Source organism: Rhinolophus sinicus, chromosome X (assembly GCF_036562045.2).
Source record: "Rhinolophus sinicus isolate RSC01 chromosome X, ASM3656204v1, whole genome shotgun sequence".
Lineage (NCBI taxonomy): Eukaryota > Metazoa > Chordata > Mammalia > Chiroptera > Rhinolophidae > Rhinolophus > Rhinolophus sinicus.
In genome coordinates this window covers 68,694,790-68,719,333 of record NC_133768.1, presented here as the reverse complement: position 1 = coordinate 68,719,333, position 24,544 = coordinate 68,694,790, and the positions used below count along the sequence as shown (strand labels likewise).

At 46.8% G+C, this 24,544-nt stretch overlaps 1 protein-coding gene across 10 annotated transcripts in view; it reads right to left on the bottom strand.

Annotated features, from left to right (window-relative positions):
- Nucleotides 1–2,949: 2,949 nt before the first annotated feature.
- DRP2 (dystrophin related protein 2) overlaps nt 2,950–24,544 on the bottom strand; it is a 40,755-nt gene continuing 19,160 nt past the window's right edge. For 9 of the 10 annotated variants that reach the window (XM_074323372.1, XM_074323373.1, XM_074323370.1 and 6 more), the window contains 18 exons: nt 23,687–23,955; nt 23,155–23,301; nt 22,627–22,705; nt 20,833–20,893; nt 20,463–20,524; nt 19,389–19,463; nt 18,256–18,457; nt 17,948–18,033; nt 16,118–16,275; nt 15,615–15,781; nt 13,858–13,969; nt 12,525–12,661; nt 12,175–12,240; nt 11,854–11,919; nt 10,827–10,970; nt 8,784–9,021; nt 7,490–7,610; nt 2,950–7,170 (listed from right to left, as the gene is read on the bottom strand). In XM_074323372.1, coding sequence (XP_074179473.1) covers nt 7,046–7,170; nt 7,490–7,610; nt 8,784–9,021; nt 10,827–10,970; nt 11,854–11,919; nt 12,175–12,240; nt 12,525–12,661; nt 13,858–13,969; nt 15,615–15,781; nt 16,118–16,275; nt 17,948–18,033; nt 18,256–18,457; nt 19,389–19,463; nt 20,463–20,524; nt 20,833–20,893; nt 22,627–22,705; nt 23,155–23,301; nt 23,687–23,955 — 2,315 coding nt within the window. In that variant the 3' untranslated portion in view covers nt 2,950–7,045. The remainder of the gene's footprint in view (nt 7,171–7,489; nt 7,611–8,783; nt 9,022–10,826; nt 10,971–11,853; nt 11,920–12,174; nt 12,241–12,524; nt 12,662–13,857; nt 13,970–15,614; nt 15,782–16,117; nt 16,276–17,947; nt 18,034–18,255; nt 18,458–19,388; nt 19,464–20,462; nt 20,525–20,832; nt 20,894–22,626; nt 22,706–23,154; nt 23,302–23,686; nt 23,956–24,544) is intronic. The other variant, XM_074323375.1, reaches the window with a different exon arrangement.

The window sequence follows — 24,544 nt, the reverse complement described above, 5'->3', positions numbered from 1 at the left end:
TTCCAAGCTGAAGTTAATAAGCCAAGGGCAGAGAAGAGGAGGTCACTAAGTATGGGCAGGGCCTATGGAGGAGGGATGACGACAGAAGGGCTAATTAGCTGATGGCTAATGCAGGGAAGAAGGGACTAAGGGAGACTGAAATGTTAAGGGCAAACGAAATGAAGCCAAGATTAGGAGAGAAGTTAGAAGACAGCTTGAAAATCAAGATGATATAAAAAGCAATTTCCTCTCACCCTCAGAAACCCAGAATTTAAAAGATGAAAAGAGAATGGGGAAAAGGAATTGAGTGTCAGAGGCAGAAAGTGGGGGAAGAGGGAGAGTTTGAAAAGCAGATAGGCCTTACACAGTCCATGAAGTGGTCTCCCTAATAAGACAAGTGCCCATTCGATCCCCTACAAAATTTTTACGTTATTGATTATATTCCCCAAGCTGTATTTCAATATCACAATGACTATATTGTGACTAATTTGTACTTTCTAATCCCTTTATCTTTTCCCCCATCCCCACTTCCTTCCACCTAGCAACCCCATTTCTTTTCCCCCTGTATCTTCGAGTCTGTTTCTGTGTACTGTGCTGTACACCTGAAGCTGAATAATAATGTCAACTATAATTTTATATATATGTATATATATACATATATGTGTATATATATACACATATACACATACACATACATATATATACACATACACATACATACATATATATATATATATATATATATATATATATATATATATATACATATATATATATTTCCCCCCCCCCACAGTGGAGGACGGCATAAGGAATAGAGTCAATGGAATTGTAAGTTATATATGATATCAGAGGGGCAGTAGATTGGGGGAGGGGATTATCACTTTGTGAGGGGTGTAAATGTCTGTTGCATTGTTTTGTACACTTGAAACTAAAAAGAAGAAGAGGAAGGAGAAGGAGAAGGAGAAGAAGAAAAGCAGTAGGCCTTTTCAGATGAAAGAAGGCAGAAAACTGGAATAGAAACATAAAAAGTACCCTGGGGCCATGAGAGACTGAGGCCAGTGAGGGTGGCATATATATGACAGGTGGCATCCAGGGGTGACAGAGGTAGAAGAACCCTGTCCAGCCTCTGCCTGATACCGCAGCCCAAGAGCAGCCAGAGCTCTGCTGAGATGCGGGGGGGAAGACAACAGGAAGGGGCAAGGTCAAATTCATGTGTCTGCAGGACCCTTCCATTCCCTCTGCTGCCATGTCTCATTGTATCCTGTAGTAACTGCTTCACCACTGCCCTCCAGTCCCCCAAGGCTTGTTGCTGCCATGCCTCTCCCCACCACCCAATACACACAAATATGATACCCCATAAAGTTTTCTTTATCTATAGCCCAGTGATTCTGACTTTTGCATGTTAACAGACCTGCACTGTCCAATATGGTATCCACTAGCTACATGTGGCTTTTGAGCACTTCACATGTGGCTAGTCTGTATTGAGATGTGTGCTAAATATAAAATATACACCAGGTTTCTGTAGGGAGGCTGCGCTGTGTCAGCACCTTGACGACCTTGCACTATCCACACAGGCCACGTAGGCAAGGCTCAACTGTAGGCTGCCTTGGGCCTGGGTGGAACGCCCTGTAATCCTCCAGAACACAGGAAGATAGGCTCTCTCATGAGCTGCTACAAGATCTTTCTCAGTTACCTCCCTATCTTGAGGGAGGCTGCCATGAGGCAGTTTCTCATCCCCTCCCCGTCATTCTGTTGAGGCATGGGACTTTCTGCCTGCCCCCCAATCCCAACGGAACGTCTGCAAGCCATAAAACTGCTTAGCTGCAGCAACAGGCTGCCCCACCATCCACGGTGCATGTCATAGGGCCCCTTTTGCTTCAGTGTTGTCCTGTGGGACAAGGGATGCAGAGAGCTAATACCATTGCTATTCATGCTCTTGGTGTTGCTATAAGTAATCAGTTGTCTGGGTCTTTGTGGGTTTCTTGTTTCTTTACCAGCAGAATCTGTCAGGCTATTTGACAATTTCTAAGACTATTTTTTTAAAAAAGGAATATAAAATATTTCATCAATAATTATTTTATTCTGATAACAACAAAGGAACAAGACAAACAAACAAAAACTCATAGACACAGACAATAGTTTAGTGGTTACCAGAGGGTAAGGGGGGCGGGGGGTGGTAGATGAGGGTAAAGGGGATCAAATATATGGTGATGGAAGGAGAACTGACTCTGGGTGGTGAACACACAATGTGATTTATAGACGATGTAATACAGAATTGTACACCTGAAATCTATGTAACTTTAGTAACAATTGTCACCCCAATAAACTTTAATTTAAAAGATATTTTGGATATATTGAGTTAAATAAAATATATTATTAAGATCAACTTCACCTGTTTATTTTGATTTTTTAATATGGCTGCTAGAAAATTTTAAATTGCACATGTGGCTCACATTATATTTCTATTGGACAATGCTGTTATAGATTGGTGAGAAAAGAAAAATTTGTGGTATGCAAGAAGGACTGACAGTTTTATTTAGCCAGAAAATGGCATTTGTGAAAACTATCACCACCCATTCACAGGGATATATATATATATATATATATATATATATATATATATATATATATATATATATATATATATATATATCCTTAATATAAGTCTAAGGGCTAGACATATAAATTGAATAAATGTAACTTTATGGAAACTCACTGCATTGTCCTTTTTTTACATATTGCTCCAGGGTGGTACAAAATTCCCCAGACTGATGAGGATGGTGCTGAGAACCATTGCTATAAAGAGCTCATTCCGTGATGGGATAACTAGCTAATTTGTGTGAAGCCTTAAGAGGCAACCACTCCAGGTAACTGTGGTGGATGCAGCTGGTGGGGTGTTTTTTTGGTCCAGTAGGTGTTGGACCAGGGAAGGATGTATAATATCAGAATCAAAGAGTATAACCAGAGGAATCAAAGTGAACAAATACAAATTTATTCTTTTCAAAGCAATCCAAGGGAAAGAGGACAAGCACCACAGTGAGTGGCAATGAAAGTTAACCAATTTGCTTCCAGCCTTGCCCCTTACTCCCAGACATCTAGACTTTATGCACCACCCTTACCAGCTCCTCGGAATCCCTTCTCCAGCTCCCATCCTTGGGACCAGTTCTTGCAGCCAGCAAGCAGCAAAGTGGTCTTCAGTCTGGCCTCAATACTGCTCTGGGGACAGCAAGGACATTCAGCAGGTCCCTTCCCCCCAAATGCAGCAGCTGTGGGAGGAGATGGAGGCTGGGAGCTGAGCCCTGGCCTTGAGCCTCTCCTTCTCCCACAGCGTTGGTGTTAAAAGAGTAAGAAGGAGCTGAAGTATTCCTTTGTTCCCAGGGCTGGATTTTGGCAGGGAGGCCCAGAGATACAGGTGCCTCACTGAACAGCTAAGTCTCCATAACCCTAGAGCAAAGCCCCCAGTTTCTCCCTTGGGCTGCTCCTCTTAAGACAGCTACTTTCTTGGTTATCTGTCACATATGTCAAAGGAAGTTTGATGAGCTTCTTGGCCTGAAATGTTCTCAGAAGCCATAAGTCTGCCAGTGAGACTGTATGTTGAAGGAACACTAGCCCGAAGGTGGGTATGGAGCCCAGGTCCCAAACACACACCTCAGGCAGTCCAGGCTCCTTAAAATGAGTCTGGAGGCAAAACATCTCCCAGGATTGGCCTCTGTCTGCCCCCAGGGTTTCTCATTACTGCAGGTCTGCCAGCCCAGTTCCTGGAGCACGAGAACGCAAACAGTTTTCTGTGCAAGAAAATATTTCCAAACTTTGAGCCTTGAAGGAAATGGGTACTTGAGAGCCTGGATTTCAGCCTTTCCATACTGGAGGGAAGGGCACATGTCCTCCCTAGGGAACCATACAGCCAGTCAGCCTCCCCTAACAATTTCCCACTCAACATGACTCCACTCCGCTCTCGCTTTAAGCAGAGGCACCCTCATAATGGCTTTTTGGCCTCTATCAGATTCTGCTGAGAATAAATCGCCTATCAATACTAACTGTTCCCTAACAGTTTGACAACCTCAGCAAACACATTCTTTATCACAGATGCTAACCCCACAAGTCTGAGGTTTTCCTCAGGTTGCCTACCCAGCAACTCCCCTCACCATACTTCCAGTACAGGGCCATAAACGGCACAGCGTCACACACGAGGCCTCTAGGAGACACGACACATAACAGATGCCGAACAACATACGACACATCTCAGTCAATCCCACCCTCGTTTGTATTCACAGTGCCCAAGGATCCATTTACCAGTACCTGACTGCGGCAGGCAAACTGCCCGCACATGCTGCAGTGACTGTCACTGGACCCTTGAGTGATATACAACCATACCTCGAGATATTTCAGGTTCAGTTCCAGAACACCACAATAAAGGGAGTTGTAATCTTTTTGCTGGTGGACAGTCTTGCCTTCAATTTGTAAAAAACACAACATCTGTGAAGTGCAATAAAGCGCAGTACCACAAAACGAGGTATGCCTATACTCACCCCAGGCATTAAGGTAAACACAGGACCACAAAATGTCTGTGACCCCGTTAATGAGAATTCAACTATTCACCTGCTGCTTCAGTCCACCTACAGCACAAATCCTACATAACAAAATCTGCATCTTTCCTCCCATGCCTGGCCCACTGCAGTTGCCACAGGCCCTCAGCAGCCTAAGATCTCCTGAGTGGAGTGGGGGTTACAGAAAGGATTTTCCAGGACTTTCCTGGTAAAAGATTGTTTCATAACATCTACCCTCCTAAGGCTTAAGCAGGCATGCCTCAAAGACTCTGAGCTCTCTGTTCTATAGCAAATTTCTTCTATCCCATTCCTGCCCCCAATCTAGGCCCTTACGGATATAGCTTCCCCCCACTCACAGGCAGATGCCCAAGCTGTGCGTTTGATGCCCTAACACCTGCTCATCATACATCCAGATACCCAAGTGTTCCTGCCAGAGACCTCGTGAGCACTAAGGCACGTGTTGTGAGGAGGTCTGACATGCTGGACCTATGGCTTAGTGCCCCCTGGTGGTTCTAAAAGGAGGCAATCCAGGCTTTCGGACCCAAGCTGCTGCCCTCCCTCCCCTGTAGCAGATAAATCTAGTTTCCCAGCATTTCTACCCACTGGCCCACTGCTTCATTAAAACACAGCACCCCAACCACCTCACACCCTCCTGACCTCAGTGGCAACCGCAGCTTTCTTTATGGCCCTGAGCCAGACTTAAGAACTGGAATGGGTTAGAAGATGTACTCTGTGTATTAGCCTGGCAAAGGCTAATAATAAAAGCCTATTTCTTCCTTCTTTTCTGTATGGGGTGAGTCAAGCCTTGATTTGCTCTATTTCTGTACCTGAACCATTGTTTAGGGAGCCCAGGAAAATTCATCCAAGGCCCAGGTCTCAAGGGAACAGGATTTGGAGTGAGTGAAGAGAAGAGAGTGACTCTTCCTGTTTGATTTCTCTGTGGCCACAGACTTTGGTTTTGAAGACAGCTCACCCCAAACATGAATGGAGAGGCATCCCAGGGGAGCAGCCAGGACGCATCTATCTGTTCAACCAGAGGCTTGGGCTAACAAAGAGCAAGGCAGAACATTAATACTTCAAGAGCTATTAGAATTTAATGTGTGAGTGAGGCCAGGGGAGTCCTAGTGGACAGTAGATATGTAGGATAGAAATGTATGTATATAAACTTAGGCAAATGAAGTCAGTTGCAGGGTTCTAGGTTATAAAGCTTTTGATAGAAAGCTGCCTAAGTGGGCTCTGACTCTGTTCAAAGTTCCCAAGCCCACTCCCTCCTCCACCTGCTATCTACTCTGAACAGTTTCTGGAGAAAGGGATCATGGTATATGTTGCTTAGGAAGAGTTAATGCAATTTGAGGGTTGGGTTCACCTTCCAGAGTTAGAGAGGACAGTTTTACACAAAGGAAGACCCTGCTGTCGCCTGGGTGGAAAGTGGCCAGTGGCCCCTAGGAAGGGCCTGCTACTCAGGGTGGCCTGTTGCATCTGCCTTATGATCAGCTAGGGACAATCAGCTACCTCCTCCGATTCAATCTAAAAGGAACAAAGGTCACACCCTGCTTCTAAAAGAAGCAAGGGTGTTGGGCAGTCACACTCCTCCAGGTTAGTGGGTGGCTTTCCCTCTTCATCCAAGGAAATACCCCCTTGCTAAGCAAGCAGCTGGCCCTCCCCCAGGGCTGGAGCACAGACTCAGAAGAGCCAAGGGGCTTCAGCTAATCTCTCAGGATGCTGAGGCCCTCAGGAAAGAGGAGGATCAGGGGGAAAAAAATCTAAGCTCATAAGTATTCCTTTGACGTTTCCAAATGTAAAGTGGAAATAGAAATCAGAATGAACTGCTCTCGCCCTGAGGACGGTCTGCCAGGGACTGAGGCAGAGGAACTGAAGATATTCGAGGATGAAACAACATCTAGGTAGCATCAGGATGGCTAAAGATATGCCCTCAAGCTGAAGCAACATGACACATGCTGCCCAGAGTTTTTCAGGGGCACGTTGCTGGAGAGGGTGTGTCTTGGGGATACCCTTTTACCTCCCTGAGTTGGGCTAGAGAGTCGGGCTAACTCCTATGGATTCATAATGCTGGAACCCTGGGGTCATTAGGCTTCCCAATCGCCACGATTCCATGGAGAAGGAAAGGCGCCAGTGGGCACTGCTTAGCTCTGCAAGGCAGCTTCCCTGCTCCCCATCTGAATAGCCTCCAAGTGCTATTTGCCTGGGCTGCAGCAGAAGCAAACTTGAAGGATTGGTCTCAAACTTGAGGATTAAAGGGCACATTTCTAGAGTCAGAGGAAACATGCCTCTCCCTCCCCTGGCCAGCTAAAGGGCAAACCCACAGCATTTGTGTCTCCCCTGGCCCCCACACACCCACCTCACATACCACCAGATCCCTGCTGCTGCCCAGAGCCCAAATAACACTGGCTGAGAATTGTGGGGCCAGTAGGGACTGGAAAGGTTGGGTGAAGGCTGAGGGAAGTCTTTGACCAGAACTGGGAGAGGACTATGGATGACAGGATGGGAATCTGGCTCCATCAAGAGGCCAGCAGGGTGTTGGCAGTCACATCAGAGCTTCGCACACTGGGAAAGGCATGGCGGAGTTTCTCCATGATGTCCTCCAAGCACAAGCTAACGTCTTGGCTCTTTGACCCCACATCATCTGCATTGGAAGAGAGAAATTTGGGGAGAGAACTACAGGTTCCCCGATGAGGCCAAGGGGCCGAGGTAGGATGTGGCCAGCTGAAGGGCAAACCTACAGCATTTGTGTCTTCCCAGCACAATGTGTAGGGAAGGGAAGGTGCTCAATGTACATGTATAGAATAAACAAATGAATGAATCAGTCAATAAGCCAATCATGCCTGACACTAAGCTCAAAGCCATGAGGAAAAACCAGTCCCAGCCCTAGCAGGACCTTAGGCAGGAGATCTGAGGCAGGACAAAGCATGGAGGAAGGGGCTGGGAAGGGCTGGGGAACTCACCTGCAGCCTCAGTGTCTGGAGTTGTACGTCCCTTGTCCTGGGGGTGACTGCCTTCCGACTGCTGTGGAGATGAAACTAGGGACGAGCCTGCAGAGCCATTGCCATCTGATTCGGTGGGTGGCTAGCAAGAGGTAATGCATGACTTAAGTGGTTTTGCCTTCCAGATCTTGCTTTGACAGAATCCTGAGCTTAAAAGGGGCCTTAGATATCCCATGCCCATCCCTTTGCCCTTGGACTTTAAGACACTTTGGCAGTGCCTCAAACAGTGGCTTCCCCTTTAAGGAAACTTCTTAAACTACTCAAGTACCAATTACTTTCTTCCTTCAACAACATATGACAGAGTCTCCCAGTTCTTATAAGAATGGTCTTATAAGATTTGCACCTAAAGGTCTCTTGTTGTCATTTCAGCTATAATTAAACTATTTAGAACCCAATTCTCTCTGGAAACGTAGAGTTGCACACTTGATCTTCAGTTCATGACATATCACATGTTAGACACCTCCAGGCATCTAGAGACCATCCCTTGGAGAATCTGGGGAAGAGGCAGGGGGTGGTATCACCTGGTACATATAATGACAATAATAGGTAACATTTATGAAGTGTTTACTATATTCCTGGCATCGTGCTAAATTCTTTAAATGCATTATCTCATTTATGTTCACCACAATTCCATGAGGTTGGTATGTTATCTCTGTCTGGCAGGTGAGGGTACAGGGACATAGTAAAACTAAATAACTTTCCTAACACCCACAGCCACTATTTGGCAGAGGCACATTCAAACACAGGGCTGTCTGACTCCAGAGCTACACTACATCATATACACTACCTCTCAAAGAAGAAAGGGACAAAAAATAACAAGAGCTCCCTTCACAGCAAAAATCTCTCTCTTGTGAAGCATGTCCAAACCTGCTTCTTTCCAGCAAACATCATAATAGCAAAATGAATGCTCTGGATGATTCTTCGAACTTTGTTCTTTCAATACTGGGTTCAAAAGGGTTGTGGGGATATGAGCCCTCAGAAGGCCTCCCTCTGCCCCAGGCCCCACAATGGCTTGAGAGTAACACACGAGGGTGGAGTGGAAGCTAAGTGGAAGAGAACTGGCCCAGCAGTGAGACCTACCAGCCCCTTCCTTCCCCCCTTCCCCAACTGCCAGCCCAGGTCTCTTCAGAAGGTCATCTAACAGCCACTGCCAAGGAGCTCTTTCTTCCCTCCCTGTTGCCACACTCTCCGGCTCCCCATCTCTCCACCCTGTGCTCGGGGGCTGCTCTTGTCCTTCCTCTGGCTCCAGCCTTACCTGCAGGAGCAGCTCCCTTAAGCGCTGCAGCTGGGATTCTAGCTGCTTGTTGTGGTCTTCAAGGATCTGCATGCGTGTCTCCAGGCGGCTCTTGTGCTGCCGAAGGATCCGGGCCTCGGCCAGAAGCTCTTCATTGCGGTGGTCCTGTGACACCTCAATAGAGCCCTCGGCCAGGGCGGGTGCCTCAGCAGCCTCCTCATGCTGCCACTTCAGGCGTCTCAGCTCTCCCTGGAGAATCCTGCCAAGGCCAGGGAAGCCAAGACTCATGGCCATAACGAGGTGTTGACTGTCCAGGTCCCAGATGCCCCTTCATATCTAGGTGTGAGGAATCCCTTTGCTCTCCCAACCCCATCCCCACCTCAGCTGGCTTGTTGCTTGAATGGCAATATCCACTTCCTCTCCAGCACATATGTCATTTACTCTGCCATCATTGGGCTTCAGAGCAGAGAGAGTTGACATTTCATATAACAAATGCCTCTGGGCTTTGAAGTGCTGCCTCAGGGATTAATTCTGACCTTAAAATGAGGCAGAAACACAGTCTGCAAATAAAGGAGGCATTAGGGCCACCGACTCAACCACTCCATTTAAAGATTTTTAGATTCCAGAGGAAGACGTAACATTAACAAAAGACCACCCATCTTGCCTCTTCTGTCAACTACTCACTTCTTTGGCCTACTTTGAACACCCATGTTGAGTCATCAAGAAAATAGATTCCAAAGAGATGGTCTACTTTGGCGGACAATACTGTTTTCTTTTTTGCAACAGAATTACTCTCTCCCCAATGGTTCATAGGGCCCGCCACTGCTGCTCTAATGCTGTGCTTCTCATGCTATCCATAGTGTAGACAGTACCAGGGGGGATCACTTCATAAGGTATATAAATGTCTAACACCGTGCTGTACACCTGAAACTAATATAACATTGTATGTTAACTGTAATTGAAAAAAATTAAAACAAAAAATAAACAAAAACAAAAACAAGAAACTATCCATAGTGAAAACCCAGGGGGATTTTTCAATCCACTGTGGACCCATATGTGGTCTAAATGTGCATAGCTAGCACACAGCTCACACCACATATGACTTGCCACATAAGTTCAACAACACTCAAACTGGTCTACACCCTATTCAATGAAAACAAGTCCATTAATTATGTGCTGGGATGTCATGGCAATGTCAAATTGCTATAAAAGTTTCTAAAAGCTTACTCTCTATTTCTGTATTTATCTTGTCTTGAACCAGTAACAGATACCTCACGGACTGGCCCTGTTCCAAGGACTTGCTACTCTAAGCACAGTCTGTGGGCCAGTGGCATGGGCATGTCCTGGGAGCTGGTTAGAAATGCAGGAACTCAGGCCCCACCCCAAACCTCCGAATCAAAATCTGCATCTTGGCGAGCTCCCCAAGTGACTTGCATGCTCACTAAGTTTGAGAAGCACTGTTCTTAGCAATACTGCAGATTCTACTACATGCCCCCAAAGTGGCTTGGATGCTCCTCAGGCCGCTGCTGCCACTGGTACTTTATGGAGATTAATGCCATCCCTGTCATCGTCACATTCCCTCTTCCAGTCCTCAAAGGGGCTATGCAGTGTCACCTTCCTCTTTGTCTATTACTTTCAGTAAGTGCTAAGTATCTCATTCCAGTCCAACCCTTAAAGTTCCTTGAAGGCAGAGACATGTATGCTCTTCTGTATTCATCTGGTTTGCATTGTTTCTGCTTGCATCTAATGGGTACTTGGAAATATTTGGGTTGAGTTAAAAAAATATAAATAATTACTAGAATAGCTAGCATTTCTTAAACGCTTACTGTAAGCCAGACACTGGCCAGCACATTATATGCCTGATCATTTGATCTTCCCAAGTGCCCCTAGGAGGGAGGAACTACGTATTATCACCATCCCCATTTCACAGATGAGGAAATAGAAGGTCACAGAATATAAGGAACTTGTTCGAGGCCACAGAGCTAGGATGTGGAAGTGTCAGGACTTGAATTCAAGCTGTCTCACTCTAGAACCTGCACAGATCTGTGCCATCGCCATACCCACCGATTCTCATCCTCTAAGTGGGCCAGGATCTTCTCTAGCTCTCCCTTGCTTTCTGTGACCATGCTGCATGGAGATTGTTGTCTGAAGCCTGGCTCCCGGTCTGTAATGGGACTGGAGTGCCGTAGCAGGTACTGGTCCTCGTCTCTGCATGGGTGTGGGGAGAGGAAAGGAAGTGGCCGGGCACTGAACCGAGAAACAGCTCAGGGCATGAGTTCTCAGCTCCCAGCTCAGGCCTCAGGAGATGCAGGCTGGAGGATTCACTTCTAAGTCATGTAGAGAAGGAAAGGCCATGTATTCAGCCTTAAAAGGGATGAAAGTGTTCAAAAGTAGCAGAGGTCCTGGTTGAGGGTCATAGGAGAGAGTGTTTCCAGGATGCTGGGGCTTCTGGGTTCTACTTAAAGCCCCTGGGAAACAATGAGCAAATCACTTTCTATTTTGTGCTGCTCCCCCACCCCACCTACCCTTCACTTCCCCACCCCCAGGGGGGATCACTGCCTGCCTGAGTCCCAGTCAGGGCCAGACTGGTGCAAGGAGCCAGCAGCTCCTAGGTCCTCTGAGCAGGCCAGGTACTTCCCTAGAGATGAAGGGCCCCTTCTTGGGGCTACAATACCATGGAGTCTCTCTGGCCACACTTCAGTCAAGTCCCTGGTGTCTCCCCGGGGTTGGTGTGGCACTAGATGGGGCTTTGGTATCCTGAGCATAAGCTAATGGCTCATTTATGCAACTTTATACGAGAGCATATTCTTCTTCCCTCAAAGCTGGGTATAGAAGGACGGGATCTTGCAACAGGAGGGGATCTGGGCAGAGGGCAGGGAGATAGTGCACTATTCATTCCGCAGGTCAGCAGATAGAGGGCAGACTGTTTCCCTTACTAAACACCGTGCCCAGAAAGTAGCCTTCCCTCCTTAGGGCATCCAGGACCCTAGCCACCACACCCCCACCCCTGGAGGCTGTACCCTCTCCAAACAGTGGCAGAGGGATCCTAAAGAGAGCTATTCCTGGAAAAGAAGCAGCTGTGAAAACTCACATGCTGTCATCTGGGGATAGGCTGTCATTAAAGAAGGAGCAATTCTGACTTTCCATCTCAGCAAGCCTGGGAAGAAAGAGCAGGAACAGAAGGGAAAATAGGATGTGGGGCCTGCTTTTATTGCAAGGACCCTAATCCTAGAATAGGATCATCAGTTTGGGGGGGGGCTGCCCCAACCACCCTTAAGTGTTAGGCCTCACTGGCTGCCACATACCCCACTGTTCACATCCCCCTGGCTCTGACTCCAGTCTCTTTGCCACAACTGAAAACCCCTTCCCGATGAGACTCCTTACAATCCCTCTCCCCCAAACCTCATGGTACCTGCTGGCAAAATGCTCAATGCGGGAGTGTGTGTCAGCATGTGGCAACCTCGGGGAAGAAGCCGGCCTAGAAGAAAGCAGCAAAGACTCAGAGGACCAAGGACTGGGCAGCCTGTTTCCTCACCACCACCCTCCCTGTCCCCTGCCACCAAATGAGGGAGACGGGCAAGAGCTGATGGCAACAGGACACAGAGACTGGATTTACAGGGTCTATTTCTCAGGCCAGATTCCTGGTCACACCCAGGTTGAACTGCCCTGGAACAGCCCCCTAGCCCACATGGGACTTGGCCCCTTTACAACCCCGGGCACAGCGAGGCTGCCCATAGCCCGCACACAGCCACTGGTACTCACGTCTCACTGTAGTCAGACTCCAGCACTGATTGCACAGGCAGATAACCTCGCTGAGGGTGTTTGCTGAAATAATGCTTTGAGCGGAATTTGTTCTTTAAGGTTGTGGCAAAGTCCCTCATGTTCTCACTGGATGTGGTCTGAGGGGAGACAGGGTAGGGGGACTCACCTTAATAGCTTCGGGATATGCTGGCGGAGGTGTGGCTGCTCCCCTAGGGCAGGGAATGGGACTGGTAATCCACTCTTGTCCATGCCTACCTCACCCTGCTCCTAGAGAAAGGTCTAGAGGACACATGCCAAACTGTGAACATCGGCTGCCTCTGAGAAGTTGGACAGGAGGGGTGTGGGCCAGGCTGAGGACAGAGGAGGACTTTCATTTTATACTTTAAACACCTATATATAATGTGGATCTTTTACAATGAGCTCATATTAGTGAATTAAAAAAATCATTTATATAAATTCTAGGGATGTAGAAGATGAGCAGGAGGTAGAGGATTACCAGTCTACCATCTTGAGCCAGTCTCCCTTGACTTTTATAACGTTTACTTGAAAATGATAATAAAAGAAAAATAAAGGGCAAGGCCCCTGCTCTCACCAGGTCACACATGTTTCTGTGGCAACAGAATTTGGAGAAGGTATGACAGTTTGGAGGGATGGATTGTGAAGAAACAGGCTGAAAGATGGCGTGGTAAATGGGAGAGAGCTCAGTCAGGCAGCAAAGCCTGCAGCTGTGGATCCTGGCCACAGCAGAGGAGAAATTCTGCGGCTGGAGTTCATGGATGCTAACCAACCTGGATTCAGGGGGCTATGAAGGGCATGGTTTCCAATGAAAACCAAGTGGCATTGGGGAGCCAAGTAAAGAACACACCCCCTACCCCATCCCAAGAGACACAGTAATTGATGTGAGGACAAACTTTGGTATTGACTACAATGGATGGAAGCAATGACGAAGAAGCAGGTGAAGACCAGGTGACAGGAGCAAAATAGGAAACCAGGCCAGAAAAACTAAAGTGAGCAACAGAAGGCTTGTCCCCTGGAACTGCCTTACTCTCTCTATTTTTTCCTGAGGCTTCTCTCTGCAGGAAAATAGTGAGTGCCTTTTAAATGGTTAAGGGTGTCCTGGGCTGCTATAGCCAGCTGTGGCCCCGGTGAGGGGGAAGCTCTGCGGGAAGAACAGAGAGGCCTGAATCCCACAAACTGGTGAATCACTAGGACTGTTTGGAGAATGCTCCCTGGAGGAGAGCGGAATACAGGTAGCCAGTGCATGGCCAGGTAGATCAAGGGCCCAGAACCTGAGAGCTGCCTCCCCGTCCCACCTGGCCTGGAGGCTCCGTACCGGGGTGTAATACTCCATGATGGGGTAGTGTAGCTTGTTGCCTTTGCTGGCCCTGCCTGTCAAGAAGCAGGTCTGGCAGATGTCCACGTTAAATTGTTTCAGACTCCGGTACCTTGGGAAGAGGAGAAGTGATAGGACAGAGGATCCAATGTACCATAGTGACCTCCCCGTCCCCCTAACATCCAAATATACACACACATTAGAAGGCGGTGAAGCATGGAGCCATGACACACTCAACCTCCTGTACATAGCAGTGGCTGAGTCCTCACTAAATGATTAGCCTTATTCTAGACACCATAAGCCTCCATGAAATCACATGCTCAGCCTCCTAGAAGTGTGGGAAATAGCACTGTCCCACAATCTTTTTTAAAAAGAAGGGGGAGCAGGGGTAAAGAGCTCATGATAGCAAATGACTTTCTAAACAAGGATGGCCCTAAAGGTCCAGTCTCACAAGTACCAGCACCTACTGGAGAATTTACTCTTCCAATACAAAGGCTGCTTGTTCTACCGGCCCTGTGTAAATTGGCTAAAAGTTATTTCTAGAAGTTATTTATGATAATAACTCTATTATTACCCAATACAGACTAGCTCTTCAGATTCAGTCCCAAAGCTGGGCCAAGCTGCCCAGACCTAGTTGTACAGAATGGTGAAATGCTTGGACTTAGAGAAGTCAGAGGATCCAACATCTGCTCCTGGATTTACAGTAACCAGCTATGTGAACTTGGGTAAGTCACATTCCACCTCCGTGCTTCATTTGCTTATAAAAAGCAGGGTGGTTGTGAAGAGAGTGTGTGTTAGTGCTTGAAAAAGCTTAAAAATTGAGCATTTTATGATGAAAGCCAAATTCAGGATAGTGGTTACTTTTGTGGGACGAGGAGGAGAATGTAATCAGGGGAACTTCAAATCTGTCGTAATAAGGTTTTATTTCTTAAGCTCGGTGCTGGGTGCATGCCACAGGGTGCCAGAGCTGGCTCAGACCAGCTCACGAGAGTCACCCCAATAAATTTAATAAAATATAATTTAAAAAAAATTTCAGGGATTTTCCAAGTCAGTTGTTACATATAGCCATTATTAAAACATAAATTATATAAATTCATAATTAAGTAAATTATATTACAAACAAAAGTAATAAACACTCAAAACTCATCACCTCCTAATTATTTTACTATTATCTATGCTCTTGAGGTTGTTTACGTCTGTTGGATCCGTATGTTGGAAATATTAATACTATAAGTAGTGTGGAACCACAGCATCTCTTCCTGACCTCCTGCGGGTAGCCAAACACTGGCCACAGTGGGAGTATTTACATCATGGAAATTAGCCAATGTTACAAATTAGGTTTTTTTCTTGCTTTCTGGAGAGTCGGTTGTGAACCATTTGCCAGCATACCATTTGGTACATAGGTGTTGTTAAGTCAGGATGCTGGGGTTTTTGTGTTCTACTTACTGCTCCCTGCGAAATCATGAGCAAATTACTTTTCTTTCTGTGCTGTTCCCTCACCTGCCCCCTCTTGTTTATCCGTTTTTGCAGGTCTAGAATATTTCATAATGCAACTAAAACAAAATAAAATATTTCATCATTTCTATTCAAAAAATGAAACGTTCTGCAATCGAAAGGATTACAATGATATATAACAATATACAATAGATTAGGTACAATTATATAATTATATAATATATTGTTTTGTAGTACATAATTTCTGTGCAACACAGATTATTTACTATTATTATCATTCCATCAGGTATTGTTTTCTCTACCTGAAGCCCTTGATGGGGCATTGCCTACAGATAGAGCACTTGGTCTGATGCTTCACTTGCTCAGCAATGGTGACCCGATGCAGAACAGCCAGCCACACCATGGATTGGGGCTCCAAGTTGACCCACTCCAGGAACTGTGAAGCTTCAATGACTGGCTTCCCAGTGCTCTAGGGAAACAAGAACCGAATGGCAATGACTGAGGCCCAAAGTGCCTTGTGCCTAGAATGGCAGCCCTCAGAGGAACAGGAAAACCAGCAAGGCCTGGGTTGGCCTATTCTCCAGAGGTGTCTACCTTCTGCCTTGTCCCAGTAGAGGTGGTGTCCTCTCTGGCAGGACTCTGACCCTAAAAGCCCAGAGAATCTTCTGGACTGTTGTTCCATCCCAACAAACTCCCTTACATATGAGTAGCTCAGGTCAAAAGTTTATCTCTTAGTCCTCCCTCCCTTTTTCCCACCTTCCCTCCCATCAGCCCACCCTTCCACCCTCCCTAGTTCCAGACTCACAAAACGGAAGCAACTACGGACACTGGGCTCCACATTGCTGCCTCCAAAGGCTGCCACTTCCCCCAGCTGACGAGGTACTTGAATGGCCTCATGAAGCAGGACACCAAGGTGGCGTTGGTCACACTGGCTGCCTGAGTTGGCGACTTGGCTGAAGAGGTCTGCTGGCCCCATCATAAGTCACGGCCAACCCCAGTGCAGGAATGGCCCAAGAATGGTGCGAGGAGAAAGAGCAGAAAAAGAAAACAAGGAAAGAGCACACAGACTTAGCTAATGACTTTTGAAACTGGAATGCCTAGCGGTCCACCCCTGACCTTTAGAAGCCTAGGAGTTCCAAACAGAGCATTCTCTGAGTTCAGAGAGAAAAACTGAGACAGACACAAAGAAAGAGAGCATCACAAAGAGAGGAGGAGAGAGAGATGAAGACACAAAGTGAGCTGTGTGAGTGAGCAGTGCCAGACACAGATATAACACTGTTGGGAAAATAGATTCTCAGGAAGCAAGATGAGGGGGGTTCAGGGGTGCCTGAACATGAGTCACAGTCAGTGCCCTATCCCCTCCATAAGCTATTCATGTAGCTTATGTAGTCTGATACTGTAATAAACTCTCAATTATCCACATAAATGGAAAGAAACACTGACATGGATAGTCCAAAAATAGGAGATAATTCTAAGCATCTGATCATCTAAGAATTAGCTCTAAGTGATTGTGGGAAACACTGTGGTACTTATATTTGAATCTGGGCTATATCTGCCCTTTGGGGGAACTCCCCCACCCCACCCCAACCTTAGAAAACCTCCTCCAGAGATTACTGTCTGTCTGCTTCATACCTCACTTAAGGTTTAGAAAACACACAAATGTAGAGGCAGAGGGCCTGGGTTTTAGTTCTGGATCCATTGCTGACTAGCCTGTAGAACCTTGGGTAAGTCATGAACCTCTCTATGCTGCAGTTTCCTTCCTTGTAAACTGAGGATAAATAATCATTGTCCATCCCATCTCAAAGGAATGTTGGGAGAGATAAATAATACAATAGCTATGGACATGCTCTGAAACATCCCCTTCCCTGTAGTTTCCCCAGACAGCTGTCATCTCACTCCTGCGATCTGATGTAGCACACATCCTTTGCCATTCCGATTAGCCTAATTAGTATATTGCAAAAGATCCGTTCTGTGTACTTCTGTCTCCTCCTCTGGACTGGAAACCACTTGAGGCAGGGACCATGTCTAACTGAACCTAGTACTCACCACGTTTAGCACAGTGATCAACACACAGTAAGCACTTGATAACTAATTATGCAGTTGCAGAAAAGTATGAAATGCTGTACAAAAGATGGGAGGATGGTAATATACACCAGAGAGGTGAAAAGGTACTATATACCAGAGAGGCTAAAAACTACAGAATTCCATATTGTCTACCTTCCCGTAACAGGGATGATTGCACCCTAGCCGGGTAATCACATGGGAAGTCTCCAGTGTGACATGGCTTGAGCTCCAGACGGGGAGAGGGCTAAGCTTGATAGGTCATGGGTGAATTAAACTAGAAAGTCTGGGTCCTGGGTGCCCCAGGATGCCAACTCAGATCCTGGTTGAGTAATTACATCAGAGCAGAAGAAACCAAACCCCTTGCAGTGACACTGAAAATAATAACAAGCCTTAGGCCTTTGGCTGATGTGGATTCTTTGCAACAGCGTGGACCAGGAAGCATCACAAGGTAGCCCAAGTGGCCCTCTGCTGAGTCATAAGACCTACCTTCTGCTTGGTAGAGACCCTTCCTCCTCCCGCCACACCTCTCCCTCCACCCGATTCCACTCCAGACTTTTGGAGTTGTACTCACACTGCAGTTTTTCCTTTACTTCTGTGCCACACAGGCATGCGATGCCAGTCTTAAAAGACAACGCCCGCATCTTTCCACTGCGACCGCTAGGTTTAAAAGAAGAGACTGAGAACGTGAATATATGTAAAGGGGTAATATCGTGGCAGGCATTTCCCTCACAGAGTTGACCCCAGCAGGGCTCTGCGCCAACCATGCCTCAAGCTGAGCTGGCTCAAAGTCCACCATGACAGCAACCCCTTCACACCAGGCCCACTCCAGATGTCCCACTGAATTTCATCCTGGAGGCTGCCAGGGCTGCAAGCCCTTACCTGTCAAAAACATTGAGGAGCCAGTTGAGGCTCATGTCCACACAGAGAGGCACGTTGACCAGGATGCCTCTCTCCTCCTCCAGCCGTTCATATAAGGCAGTCAGGCAGTGAATGACCTCCACCACGTCCATCACGTGCTCACTGGCTTGCAGATCATGCTCATTGAAGATCTCCAGCGCTGTGGTTAAAGTTACCAGGTCCACTGGGATGGAAAGAAAGAGGGAGAAGATAGAGCCAAAAGAAGAACCCCAGGGGCTAGACAAGGGGATACGGCCACCAGCTTCACCAAATCTGACTCATCATTTGTAAGTATGATGCAAGCTTGCCCTTTACCAAGACACTCATCCCAAGGAGCAGGAGGCAGCAAAAGACCCCCTAAATTAACCCAAAATGTTTCTATACCCATATGTTCTTTGACATTAGTTTTAAGAAGATGGTGGGATGTGAGTAAACTTATCTCCTGTGTTGTGTTAACAACCAAGGAGTCGAACCCCATTTTAAATTTCTCTCTCTTTACCCACACTTCAACTGCAAATAGGTTTGTCCACGAACCTTGTTCTGAGAACCTAGACACCAGGTATGAAGGCTCAGGTGTGCCTGGGTAAATATGACATACCTCAGGAGGACTCTTTAATTATACCCAATGCTGAAATCAACTTAGCCAGACACAGCAAGAAAATCGAATGAACAGTGTCTCTGAGAAAGGCCAGAAGGCACATTGTATCTGTAGTCACGTTGTCCCCTAACAACTGGCATTTGCTCCAACAATTCTGCTGCTGCATCCAATAACCCCAAGATGGCAAAGAAACACAAACTCCCAGTGGCTCCAAACCACTGGCTAGGATGCTTCCTGCCATAAAACAGTTGCCCTGTTTTCCATGTTGGGTAGGACAGAAGGGACAAGGAAGAGGATAGCTGTGGGTTAATTTGGAAACAAGTCTGGGGCTTGGAGAGAATGGAAGGGCCCCAGAAGGAGCAGGTTTCCACAGCCAGCATATCCCAGCCTTTGGAGAGTTCCCACCAAGTCAAGCAACAACCCTGGTCAAGGTGGGGTGAAAGTGGGAAACATCCGACAAATGAGGAAGAGTAGGAGAGGGCTGAAGGCCTTAGGGAAAGTGCACTGGGAGACTTACAGCGCAGTGCCTTCTGGACTCTGCGTAGCTTCATGGCAGTGCGGTAGGCTGAGAACTTAATGTTGTTCAGATCAGCTGAAAAGAATGGAAAGAGACCCACTCAGATCAGGTAAGGGCAAATTAAAACCACAGCAGATTGGCAAAAAATAAAAGTCTGACAACGGCAAGTGTCAGTGAAGATGTGGATGAATGAGATGTGCTGGTGGAAGTGTGGAAGTGTAAACTGATACAATCACCTTGGAACACAATGTGGTATTACTAAAGTTGAACAGCCATGTATCCTACAACCCAGCCACATGTATATCCTATAGCAGTGATTTTCAAACGTTTTTTGATAAAGATGCATAGTAAGAAATTCATTTTACATCACATACAATATACATACACTGATGTGTGTACATATAAATAACTGAACCAAATATTTCAGGAAACAATACCTTACTAGATTTGATAAAGCAAAAACATAACAAAATTAATATCAAATATGACTCTTGCTAAGGAGTTGCCCTTTCATATTTTACAGTCTATTTCAATTTTTAAAATGCTTGTCATATCACACTGAAACGTGCACCAGAAGACATGTACAAGAGCTCTTTAGTAGCACTGTTCTGATTAACTCCAAACTAGAAACAACCTAAATGTCCATCAACAGTAGGCTGGATGAAGAAACTGTGGTACATACAATGGAACACTCTACAGCAGTGAAAATGAATGAACTACATTCACATACATCCACATGGACAAATTTTGCCACCTAATGGTTAGTCTCTCCTAGTAGCCAAAGAAAAGGCACATGAGGGTCACATTCATTACATCCTGGACAGTGTCTTTCAAAGCAGATCTGGTTCACACCTATAAGCATAATTCCCTAATGTGATGGTAAAGTGGTCCAGGGGGAATGTAGAGCCTCCAGTTGAGGGAGGTGTAGATGGGAAAGGGAAGAGGACTGCTGGAAAAAGGACAAGGTACTCACTTCTATCCCCACCTGATCGGTGAGTGGGATTCCCTTCCGTTCTTATAGAACAAAGGCAGCTGAATAGATCCCCACCCTATGCAGGGACCCCACATTCTTACCCAGGGTTTGGTATAACTCGGTCATCTTGGGATGGTCCCAGCATGTGGTCTGAGCCTGGTGGCTACAAACAAAAGCATCAATAGCGCCAGGGTTCACAGCACCCCTTCCCCCTACATGCAGACACCACTCAGTGATAGGATGGATGCAAGGAGCTGCAGGATCCTAGGGTGAGCCCTGAAGATCCCAGAGCACAAGGGTTCACCTTTACCCAAGTAGAATCTTGAGCCCTTGAGATGAGTAGGAGGGAAAACTGGACTGGGTGGAGGAATCCCAACAGGTAAGGAGTGAGAGGGACAGGTAGAAAAAAAGGCAGGCGAGGGAGGGTGTGGGCAGGTGACTGACACGCTTCTGAATCAGATGGTCACTCACTTGATATAGTAGGGAACTTTATTGGGTGAAATTGCTCTTTCCCAGGGAACCTGGACAGAGGCTGGTAAGGGAGAAGAGAAAGAGAAAAAAGCTGGCTACTAATGCTCTTCAGGTCCCTGGTGACTCCCCTGGTCTATCCTCCCAAGTAAAGGTCAAGCCCCAAAGGGGATGCCCAACTCATTGCCAGCTCTTAACAGCCCTGAGGGTGGGGCAAAAACTAATGAACACACTTCTTTCCCTGATCTTAGGGCAAGGGAAGGAGAAGAGGTTGTCACTGATATGCTCATGTGCCAGAGACTGGCAAGAGCATGAACAGGAATACCTGCTTTGCCACTCTGACAATCTTCTCCCTGAGCAGGCAGCCATTTCTACCCATTCAGCTGCAGGCAGCTGGAGTGCTGCTGTGGATATGAAGTGGACCCTACTTTCCTCCCGGGGCTCAAAGCCCTTCCCCCAGGAGGTCAAGCTTCTCATTCCTGTGGGACAATGGGGCTCATACTGCCCATTTGTCTCTGCTGAGGAACTCTGGGTTGCCCCTCTCTGCTCCATGTCTTTATCTTCCAGATGTTCCAGGAAAGGCTCAGTTACCTGGCCAACCACCTCACGGTAGTTTCCCTGGGTACAAGAGCCTCTGCAGGTATAGCCGCATACCAGTGATTATAACAGCAGTAGTTCTAACCAACATTAGCATTTACAGAGTCCTACTCTGTGTGTAGTACTCTGAGAAATGCTTTGCGTACATGTCTAATTTTCAGATCTTTATATTGCCACCATATCCACTGCTACCACCCTGATCTGACTCACCAGAATCCCTCACCTAGATTATTGCAATATGCTTCCAAACAGGTCTCCCTGCTCCCACTCTCACCACCCCCAACACTGACTGTTGAAACATAAGTCAGATCGCATCAGCCTTCTGCTCAAACCCCTCCAAAGGTTCTGCATTCCATTCAGAATAAAATCCAAAGTTCTTACTCTAGCCTACAAGGCCCTCCGTGCTCTGGCCTCCTGCCACCACTCTGACCTCCTGCTCTCTCCCCTCCTTGCTCACTTCTGTACTGGCCTCCATTCTGGTCCTTAGACATGCCGGCCTTAAGGTCCTGAAAGATGCTGTACCCTCTCCCTGGTGCGCCCTTCCCTCAGATATGCACATGGCTTGGTCCCTCACCTCCTTGAGGTTCCCTGTCCATTGCCGTGCTCTCAGTGACGCCTTCCTGACCACCCTATTCAGAAGTGCAGTGCCTCCCCATTATCTCCAGCACTGCCCGTTCACACCTTCCCTGCTTTCCTTTTTTTCCATAGCATTTGTCATCAATTTACCTTATAAATGTTTTACTTATTTGTTTATAGTCTGGCTTCCCTCACTAGACTATAAGCTCTATAGGTCTAAAGACTTTTGTTCATGGATGTAGCCTCAGTGCCTAGAAGAGTTCCTGGCCCATAGTAGGCCCTCAATAAATATTGTTGAAAAAATAAAGTCATTTAATTCCCATAACCCTGTGGGTCAGGTAATGTTTTCCCCTCTTTTTCCATGTGGGCAAACTGAGGTTCAGAAAGTTTAAGCTATTTTTTCCAAGCTTGCACAGCAATAAATCAAGGAGGTGTAACTCAGACCCAGGTCTCTTTGACTTGAGAGCCTGGCTTCTGAATCACTATTATCACACTGCTTTATCTTTACTGTATCTTGGATTCCAAGGTATACGGGGCTCCCATTAGGCCCCCAAGGGACAACAGTAGACTCTCTGGGAAGGTGGCTGAGGTTCTGCTAAGTGAAGTCCAGTTTCTCTCACGTACAGGAGAGGAAGTGCTGTGACCCAGGCCCAAAGTCCCGGTGGGCATCCTGCAGCTGCTTAAGCCTCTCGCCAACTGATACCTATGGAAAGAACAGGTAGGAAGTCAGTGGATTCATTCCAGATATTTATGTGGGATGTTCAGGTGCCTCCGGGAGTCTTTGTGAGATCCCTGATAGGCTGGTTCTTCTCCAGTTCCAGCCCTTCCCACCACATCCAATTGCTAGCCCTCCTGCAGCACTCCTAAGGGTCAGAGAAGAACAGCCCTAATTCCAGGCCACAGGCACTCTTCACCTGCCCCTGTCTACCCTAAGTGCCCACATTTAGATGGGTCCCTCTCAGATCTTCATTTCAATCATTCCCTGTAGCTCAGAGGTCGAGAAGCCTGTTACCTGGCCCCAAATTCTCTACTATTCTCCTCCTATGTAGGTCCCATTTCAATGTCCTTATACTTCCTTTGGGCCCAGAGATGTTTTCCCCAAGCCTAGTTATATCAAGGCTCTTCCCCATGGCTCACTCCAGGCTCCTCTACCTGAAGCTGTTTCCACCGGATGTTGATCTGCTCCAGGGCCCGGGAATTTTCCATTGACAAGTGTACATCAGAAATGGCAAGCTGATGGGCCAGGTCATTCACCAACTTCACTCCATCTTTCATGGGGGAGAATTCTTCTTTGAATAGCTGTAGAACCAGGGCCCAAGTCCCACAGTGGACAGAGTGGGAAAAAGGAACCATTAGTCATTCACCGCAACTCCTCCTGCTTCACTCAGATTTTGTTTCCATAGCACAACTTAGGTGCTTGCCTATGAGGGTAATAGGACTAAGATATGGGTAGCCACTGTCCTTATCCTCTTCCTTTGCTATTCTTAGAAAACACCAGAGAAAGAGAAGATAGTAGGACAGAGGAGACTGCAGCTAAACCAGCCCCCACATCCATCACATCAACTGGTAGGCTCAGCTGTAGTATGGGTCAACAACGGAGTCTCATCAGCAGGAACACTGTCAGGGTCTGGAAGGAATTTCAGGTCTCTAGGTGGACTGTAGCCAGGTGACGGGGCCTGCATACCTTAAGAGTCTGGATGTGGTCAGGGAGTGAATCAATGAAGAGATCCCCAATGGGCTCCCAAGCGGCTCGGACTCCCTCAGCCTGGGTCAGAGTAGTGCTTAATTCCTCCATTGCCCCTTGGATCTCCAACAGCTGCTCCAGAGTGCGCTCGATGTGGCGGTCCTGGTCCACACAGCGGGCTGTCAGCTTCTCCCATAGTTCACTGGCCACTGTCGCCTGCTTCCACACAAAGCGGCTAAGATTCTGGATCCGCTGTCTGGGTGAGGTATCTGCAAGGGCAGGCAGGAAGCCAGGTCATGCCAACCAGGCAGCGGAATCCCAGGGAAAGACAGACACAAAGATAGCCCTTTGTAAGATGTGCAGGTGTGTACGCGCATGTGTTTGTGCATGTATTTGTACACACACAAATACGTATTTTTCCATGGTTGAGCTCCTTTTGCACATCCATGTTTTTAAAAAATTAAACTTTTTATTTTGAGGTCATGATACATACACATACAGTTATAAGAAATAATACAGAGAGCTCATGTACACCAATGGCAGCATCTTGCAAAGCTATAGTACAATACCACAACCAGGATACTGACATCGATGTAGTACACCAATTTGGTTCAGAGTTCTCCAGTTTTACCTATACTTATCTCTCTGTGTGTGTGTGTGTGTGTGTGTGTGTGTGTGTGTGTGTGTGTTTACATCTATGAGATTTTATCACATGTGTAGGTTCACACATAGACTACCATAGTCAAGAGATCATGTTGTTATTTTCTGTCTATTATATCATGAGGATTTCCTCACATTCTTAAAAAATGGGCAAGGTAAATAGTGAATGAAATATTTTAAGAGGCACAGTGAGGCAAA